Source organism: Echiichthys vipera (genome assembly GCF_963691815.1).
Source record: "Echiichthys vipera genome assembly, chromosome: 7".
Lineage (NCBI taxonomy): Eukaryota > Metazoa > Chordata > Actinopteri > Perciformes > Trachinidae > Echiichthys > Echiichthys vipera.
Window position 1 is genome coordinate 14151036 of NC_139832.1, and position 9320 is coordinate 14160355.

The 9320-nt window shown below is 43.0% G+C and overlaps 1 protein-coding gene across 1 annotated transcript; it reads right to left on the minus strand.

Annotated features, from left to right (window-relative positions):
* Positions 1–888: 888 nt before the first annotated feature.
* On the minus strand, positions 889–8253 carry epx (eosinophil peroxidase; the record flags this gene model as incomplete). Its single annotated transcript, XM_083916435.1, has 17 exons — positions 889–946; positions 1792–1888; positions 2019–2102; positions 2326–2490; positions 2576–2787; positions 2863–3100; positions 3892–4062; positions 4132–4390; positions 4464–4624; positions 4701–5067; positions 5345–5551; positions 5637–5766; positions 6421–6553; positions 7617–7792; positions 7892–7982; positions 8066–8153; positions 8236–8253. 17 exons carry the CDS (start codon positions 8251–8253, stop codon positions 889–891), a joined length of 2655 nt encoding a protein of 884 aa, XP_083772561.1.
* Positions 8254–9320: the final 1067 nt, after the last annotated feature.

Here is a 9320-nt window from a genome sequence, read left to right on the forward strand (position 1 = left end):
ATTTATAGCTCTTATTTGAACAAAATCTGATAGCAGATAAATGGATCAGCTGGTTTGACTTTGATGTCGGCTCTTTGTGTGGAACGATGACCCGTCCATGTTATTAATTTCAACACAGTACAACCAGATGACACAGAGACCTATTTCTCTCCGGGCACGGCGCTGGTTTGGCTTTAGATTAAGGTCGTGGACAGGAAAAGCCCGGTGGTAACCCTGATACCAAACGCTCTGAAACACACAGTTACCTAATGTGTTTGTAAGCAGGAGTCAGGCACAGGGACACTGAGACCATATCCCGCTCAGAGGGGCTTTATGATATGAAAATCTGTTTTTGGAGCAGACATTCCAGTAAGATTTTAGTTTCCGGATTGAAAGGACTTTTGTAAACGTATTATTCCGTTTTCACGGCCTCCTCATACAGATTACAACCTTAACGAGAGGGGCACTCTCCAGACCACCGCCAAGGTCATGTCCTATCTGGCAATGTTAACGAAAGTGAAAAATGATTTGTGTATCTGCCCCGTGGTTCGGATCTGCCCCAAAAATGAATGGGTTCTTGCTTGGCCCGTGATACACTCTTCCTCCAAGTTTCACGAAAATTGTGCCAGTATTGTTTCTGTAATCCTGACAAACTGAACTGAGAACATAACCTTGTTGGCGGTACTGTCAAAGAAAAAACATATAAGGTCTTATTTTATAGGTACAGACTTTCATTTTCTACATGCCCACTAACAGGGACACTTAGGCTTAGTGTTACAGGCTATGATAAATAACAAGACAAAATATTCTGCTACTAGAGAAAGAGAGTCCACACATCAATATATCTGCAACTTGAGATAATTAAGACAGTAACAGGGTTAGGGGAACATTAACTCAAAAACTAACTGTTTAACTTTTCCCCTGGCAACATCCAGCAGTGACTACCTCTTCTTTCCTGGGAAAATATCTGCAAAAGAGACGTTTAGTTATTCATATTTCACTTAAAAACTACTGTTATGTTTCATTATGTTTCAGGGACGAATGAACCATTTATAGAACATTCATTCCACTTTCTAATTATACTAAATCTGTACGGCTTTAGCAGACGTGGAATGTTTCTAAGTACATTTACTTAAGTACAAATTCCAGTATTTCCACTTTATGTTGCTTTATACTTCTACTCCTCTACATCTCAAAGACTGTACTTTTTACTCAACTATGTTTGTGTGACAGCTTAAGTTACTTCTCAGATTTCAGTCTTTCATCCCTCACCGCCCAGTGGAAATCATGTATCTGCAGATTTGGTGATTTTGAATTTTATCCTTTTATGGGTTTTAAAATATTCTATTTCTTTTTAATAACTGTTTGAAACCCTCTGGGATCAGCTGGAAAACGCATCATCACAAGGTTGAACACAGGGCTGTTTTTTCATGAAAAGCTGACTTTATAGAGATACGTGGTTCTCACAGGGCAGCGACGCTACAAATGTATAGAAAATGATACGTTGCTGTAGATTGAACAGGATATAACTAAGTTAAATTAGCACAACCTTTTTACAGCAGTAATATTAATCCAGAAACATCATATATATAGTAAAATACTGATGGGGACCATTTTACTGCACAATGAGTACCTTTACTTTTGATACTTTATGTACATTTTACTGCTAATACTTAATATTTGAACTTAGTCCAGTACTTAGGGCCTACAATTTTTACTCAAGGATCTGAATATTTCTCCGCGATTTAGTAACTGTTAAGTGTTTCAGAATATGTAATTCGTGACCAATAAAAACGATCTTCAGTGACTTACTTGCGATAACAGAACATGAGCGTCAGCAGCGCGGCCACACCGACGATCACTACCATCACTGCAGTGACGACTGAGACGACAGACAGCGAGGAGGGTTCTGGATCCGTGCACACAAACATGAAGAAACATTCAGGAGTGAAATGTACTTTTCAAAACAAAAGTCGCAAAGTGCTTCACAATAAAAGCATTTGGTAGAAAATGTGCATTATTAAATAATCTGAACCAACCTGAGCAAATAAAGGAGCCTGGTATGTTGAGACACTCCAGGTTTTGTGGGCAGAGAGAAGTCTTTTCTTCACATTCATTAATATCTGTAACAATCAGGCAAAAACACCAGAACAGCTAATGAATGGACCTTTCCCAGATCTAGAATTAACTGAAGGGTTTTGGTTCACGTCTAAATCTCCACCTCACCATCATAAGTCTTTCTTTAATGTGATCTTGAACACAAACCATGTTGTGACGCACTGGTCTTTAGAAATATATTGATATCTGTTCCAGTCTTGTCACCAGACCCTTGTTTATTCTCCGTACCTTGACATGTCGGGGGTGTGGGGCTCCACTGCTGGCTGTTTGGATCACAGCTGACAGATGGCGGTCCCAGCAGCTTGAAGCCAGAGTGACACTGATACAGAATCACAGAGCCACAGAGCATCGAGTAGCCCGATTGAATCCTGGGTATCGGACCACAGCTGGGATCTGGATGAGAGGGGTAGGCAGCGAGGTCCGTGTGAGACGCAACAAGACACACCTGATATCTCGCTCCTCTTTTCCACTTCCTCACCTGAGTCTGCTTCTTTCCACGGGCCGAGGTCGAGGTGGGAGATGAGCGGGTTCGAACAGGCCAGCATGTCCTCCGGCCTCTCAGTGCGTGAGAACGGGTCAGCGGGGACATGAGTGATGCGGCTGTTGTCACATATGATGCGGGACAGAGAGACGGTGTGGAGGTGTCTCCTCTGGGTGCTGGTGAAGACACCTTCCTTCTCCCACCAAAACCTTGCGAGACAAAGACATTTAAATGTCTATCCTTGCATTATAATACTAATTTTAGAACAGAGGATTTGGTGTCACCTGTCCCCGTCTCTCAGCGCTCTGAACTGTCTCGCCAGCAGGCAGGACAGCAGTGGTCCGACTCGACCTCCAGGCAGAGCGGGCTCAGAGATGGCCCCCACCCACACATCGATGTTGTGAGGTGTCCCGTACAGGAGCTGTAATTTGTGAGCCAAGGTGAAGTTACTCAGAATTGCAGCCAATTCGGATGTTGTGTTGGGAACAGAGAGGCCGCAGGAACTCCTCCATGAGCCGTATCCTGATGGGGTGAGATGGGACAGGAGGTGAGGGGGGAGCATTAAATACAGGGTTTCAATACCTGAAACAAAGACCACCTCTACCAGACACCAGAGTAAATGAATACACTTCAGATGAGACTAGACATTGACACAAGACGCCAATTTCACAGGTACAAAGTTATTTCTAAATGTATTAACTTAAATTTTGACTACTGTCAAAAATAACTTACTACAATCCACGTATCCTAGGCAGTTGGTAGAAAAGCTTTTAGGTTTAAGGCTCCTTACGATTGAAATAAATAAACAGTAGGTGCCTGTTTCCTGTCATGCTTTTCTTTGTTTAAAAATGTTTTCTCATCTTAAAACAGTAACAGTAATACCCTCTCTGTTCATTGATTAATTATTGTCAACTATCTTTAGTTGGGTCCTTTTTTCAGTTGATAATGTTGAGTCTATGGTTGTAACTCTTTTTCTTTTTTGTATATTATTGTTTTCTAATACTCATATTGTTGCTTTGTTCTTTGTGCTTGTATTTCTTTTGCTTTCTAGAAGTCAAGATAATAAAGAAATTAATTACATTCGGCTTCAGCAAATACCAAATATTTAAATATTATTTATATTCAGACTGTTTTTGAATATTAATATCTAAATATTTGTTATTTGCTAAAGCAGAATGTAATGAATGTGTTCATCTTGACTTTTTTAGTTAATTAATTATTGAGTGTGCTAGGCAACAAACTGAACTGAACCGGACTGCTTGGTGGAAACAAGGCTTTACACTGTACTGTGCCACATGAAAGAAAGCTGGTACCAGGCAGGCCGTGATCCCGGCCCCTCTGGAGGTTAAGAGCCCCGAGGTCCAGGGGCATCCCTCCCTGCGCCTGAAACAGCCTCTCTGTCAGCTCCTCCACCATCATCTGACCTGGAGTCTGCAGCTTGGCCGGAGATAGCAACAAACCGCGCAGCACAGGGTCTATACCACCTGACATGGAATAAGATTAGTAAATTGCATGTCATTTGAGTTAAATGCACGACATTATCATAGTTTTACCTTCCTGTACAACCCTCCAAGAGGCGAACAGTGAATGATGCAGAGGCAGTGGGGGATGCTGGGAGTTAGTGGTGTATCCTGGCCCTAGCCTGGTCACCACTGGCTGCACAGTGACATGGGCAAAACGAAATGCGGCAGCAGCAAAGACGTTAGCGATGCTGGGATCCACGCTGGGATCATAACCCTCGTAGGGAGGCATCAGACGAGACGTGGTGCTCTCTCCGAGGACCCGCGGCAGGTAGTGCTCCCATGTTAGTACCTGGAAAGATGAATGGAGCATGTCAGAATGCTGGTGTTGGCAGACATGAACGGCTGGAAGCTGCTAAAGATACCTGGTGAACGGCTCCCATGATCTTGCGGGCCTCCTGATAAAGTGTGTCAGGGCTCCAGTGAGGGTTGAGCAGGTGCAGCTCTTTGACCAGCCGGTTGTGCTCTCTCAGAAAGACTGTGTGCAGTGCAATCATTCCCAGGTGCTCATTAGCTCTTGAATCACCTGTGAAACATTCATCATAACCAACAGCTCCAGTGAAATCTGCGAAAAACAGAAAACTCAACATTTACTCACTCACCAGCTTGAAAGCAGGATGTGGTGTTCTCCTGACGCACAGATCTGTCCAACGCCTCTAATCTGGTGGAGTTTCGGGGGCCGCAGGGGTCCAGGTGAGCCTGCAGGCGTGGCAGGAAAGGCATGTAGGCCAGCTCCTGGTCCGAGTGCTGGGAGTTGAGGGCCATGGAGCCCAGAGGACAGGAGCGGTTTCTCAGAGCTGAGGCCAGACTGGCGGAGCTGCCGTACACCATACTGGCATCTACAAAGGAGGTGATGGCGTTGAGCTGCTCTCGGTGGCGATGAGACGGGACACCAGCGACACAGCTGGGGGCAGAGCGGAAGAAGGGCATACAGGTCTGGACGCCATTGCGAGGATCTGACAGAGGGATCTGGGGAGAAACAAATAGTTTTAACAAGTAAAATATGAGTTATTCATTGTTCATTCATATATTTAAAATTTTTAGTATGTATATATATTGTATTCATACCACATACATATTCAGATAATTTAAATATATATAAATATATGTATATATTTTATGTATATCAAGCATCTAGGGCACAAACATTTCTTCAAAGGTAATCAAAAGTCTTTTAAAATGAAAGATGCGTGATCATCAAGCCACGACACAAGCACACCGAGAAGCAGCTGATGGTAAGGAGCACCTGTATGGGGAAGCAGGGCGTGTCCAGGCTGCAGGTGCGCGTGCAGTCAGCTCCCGTCTTGAAGGCAGCTGTACTGGGGCTTTGAGGCGTCAGCACCACGTCGTGGTCTATCCACTGACCCCACTCCACCAGCAGGTGGGACAGACTGGAGTCCAGAGAGATGTTCTCATTGTGAGTGAACAGCACTTCCTGAGACACGAGCCGCACCTGGACAACAAACAAAGACAGGAGTGTCGGAGTCACAGCAGCTGACGGGACAGAGGACGACTGAGTGCTGCTGCAGGACGCTTACCGGAGGCAGAGTGGCATTGTGGTAGGTGTGCGCTGGGTCCCAGCCTCTGGGCATCCCCCGCACATCTTCATACTCTGCAGGCAGCCAGCGGGAGTACGGGATGTTTGCAGCCCCCCATCTGGGGTTCTGTCTAAACGGCACAAGGACACAAATTAACACGAATGACCAAACTAGAATCACCTCCTTGTGGTTGTAGGCCGCTGCAAACCAGTCGAGTTGAAATTTACATGAAAACTCTTACATAATATGTGTAGTGAAGACTTAAGGGATTTAATAAAAGGTATTAATTGTATTTTTTGGTGCCACATGGACACTTCATACATGTTCCTCAGTTATGGTGTTGAATAATGGACAGAAACATTATGACGTCAAAGTGAAGTTGACCTTTGACCTTTTGGATATAAAATGTCATCACTTCATCATTTTTATCCTATTATACATTTGTGTGAAATATTGTCATAATAAGCATTTGAATTCTTGAGTTATGGACAAAAATGTGTTTTGTTTTATACTTGCTCTTGTTTGTATTCATAAAAAAAATTGGGGGAAAAAATGGGTTTATGTGGTGTCACAGTGACCTTTGACCTCCACAATATAATCAGTTCATCTCTGAGTCCAAGTGGACGTTTGTTGCCGCATTTGAAGAAAATCTCTCAAGAGTTTCCTGAGATATTGAGTTCACATGAATGTGATGAACAGAAAACACGGAGGCATAAAAACAGCAAAATATATCCAAGACAGCGCTGCTCCGTGACTAAATGTTCTTTTTTGTGTGGGCACTTACCGGTTGTTGCACTCTCCTGTGATGGATCTGTAGCGCTCAGACAGACAGTCACCGTCACAGCTGGGTCTCTGCAGCTCAGCGGCGCAGCCGGTCACCTGCAGCAGAGTCTCCACGTCTCCTTCACTCAGCAGCTCTTTGGGAACATAGATTAAACGGTACAGCTATCATCAGCACATCATTGCTCTAGCCTACAACATTTGTAGCTTTACAGGGTTTGATTCTGGGACGTCCAGTGGGCTCCGTGTGTCTCTGCACCCCCTAACACTTTACTCTTTTGACACAGTGTGAAATACAGTAAGCAAATCGATAAATAACTAGAATGAAAATTGTAAATCCTCAAAAACAACAAAGAAATTAACACAAACTGAGGTCACAGAGGAACAAAGTATAAGAACTTTTGAAATAGGCGTTTTGAGTTTTTTGTGTCTTTTCTGGCTCGATACTGAGGGAAAAGTGATTCCATGACGTTTAGCGTAGCATCCCTCTGTCTCGAGCCTAGACCAGCAGTTAAAAGTGAACAGCTTTTGTTCATTATTATTGGTGATCTGTAGCCTGAAACGTGCTGAAAACAAATGTCAGAAAGGCCTGGCATGTAAAATAAGTTGTTTTAGATTCAAGATTCAAGATTCAAGAAGCTTTATTTATCTAGAGGGAAATTATTGTGCAACAGTTTCAATACAAAGATGGGAAAGGATCAGAGTGACAATAAGCTAACATAAATCAAATAAAAATAAAGCTAACATCAAATAAATCAAACAATAACTAAGTGTGACAGAGTGCAACAGAAATTGTGGTTAAGCGTAGGTATATACAATATACAACAATACGCACTGTGCAGTTTAGCAGCATATTGAAATAAGATAAGTACAAATTAAATAAGTGGTAAGGAGCGATAAGTGAAAACAGTGTTAAAAATGTAGCAGCATTTCCTACAGAACTAAGTTACAGTAAAGTGACAGTGGAGTGTAGCAGCAGTAGGTTACAGTACCACTAAATAAAGTGATGTAGTGGTGATATAAAGTACAGTAAAGTGTAGTAGCATTTCTTACTGAAGTAAGTGACAGTACAACTGAATAAAATGATGCAGTGATGATATAAAGTGACAAAGTGACAAAGTGACAACATTTTCTCAGGACACAGTGCCAGTAGACATACAGGTGCAGAAGCATCTCATGTGTTGTGCTGCTGTTTGGTACCTTGAGAGTCAGGCTGCACCATAGTATGAGTGTACACCATCTCTCTGATCAGCTCCACTGTGTTGTCCAACAGTTCTGCAGCCCGGATCTGAGTCCTGGTTCTGGTTTCAGTGTGTTTAAACTGAGCCAGCAGGTCACTGGGTCTCAGAGCGCCTTCAGACTGAGACTTCTTTACCCTGGAAACATTCAAAGCTTTGTTTTTAGTGCAAACACTTATTATAGATGTTAAATGATTATTTATGCTTCGCAGAGGGTCTGAAATATTTAGTTTTAACCTTTCACTTGTGCGGGCGTAAGCAGCATCAGTCAGCTCGATCGCCCTCTTTAGAGCATCCTTCACAAATACAGATCCTGGATACACGGTTCCTGACATTACCACAGGAAAACATAGATGCAGTTAGAGAAGCTCCTCAGTATCTGGTCCCATCGGTTATAATCAGAAATCCTACCTGAGTCGTTGTCAAATACTCTGTTCAGTGAAGCATGCTCGGGGAAGGAGAGCAGGACAAGAGCCAGTCCAAGCAGAGAGACGGACACCTGAAACCAGAACACATCGAACTGAATATCTCAGGAAAAGAAGCTGCTTTTTTCTATTAAATTAAGAAGAACATAAACTCACCACTGGTGCTGCGTCCATCTAGAACGTTAAACTGTTCAATCTGTGCAGAAAGGATTCACTTGAGGTTCAGAAACTTAATCATGCTCATAGTGTATCTCCACTGCTCTCATCTTGAGAGCCAACCCGTGTGTGTGCATGTGTGTGTGTACAGAACCTAGCGTCGAGGTTGCCATTTATACACTGGCAGCAGGGCCAACAGGTATGTGCAGAATCCTCTTATCTGTCCTCCTGGTGACAGGAAGGCAACATCAAACACTGGACTCACTGCCTCGACTTAATAACATTCAAATCAAATCTACTTCTGTCCTCATGATGAAAACCTTCTGTCACATTTGGATCATTTCAATTAAACAGTTCTACCCATCCCTCGAGAGAATGTACATCTTTGTAGCAGTGGACAATCAACCAAACAAATGTAGGCAGTAGAAGCAAAATTGAAAATACCGGCTGATTTATTACTTTTATTTAGTGGAAATGGAATTCCTCAATGACATGCAAAGTTTTTTGAGGATCATTTTTATTACAAGTGTGTCTGTGTCTTTGCCACATGCCAAAACCTTCAATCTGATCGTCCCTGCGCCAGTGACACAAGACAGGTGGGTGAGCTGGACGATGAGGATTCTGGGAAATGCTCGAAGAATCGGAGATGAGGATGAAAATAAGAAAGGATCAGACAGAAAGGTTCTCAGTCAAACCAGTGTAGAGGATGTGACTCAAAAAGCGTGGGTTGTGTCTGGTATAAGCCTTTAGAGCTCAAACGTGGAGCGCAAGGCTTCCCGCGTCTCGCCTTTGATGCTCCAGGTGTGTGATACCATCAAATGAGTCATCAGTCCCATTTCATTAAGATGTTATTAATATCATCTCTGTTGACCCACATAACCCGTCATCTTCCGTATGTGACGTTCAAGATCTGAAATGTAGAAATCGTTTGTTTGCAAAAAAATGTCCCGTTGAGGAAACTGCAAGAAAATAAAGGGAGATATTGTTCACTGGCCTTTTTTGTTCGTAACTGTCTCTGGTTATGTGGATTATTTTAGGTGGTTGTTTTGGTTTAATTCTCTCGAAACCTCAACAAATAAACAGAA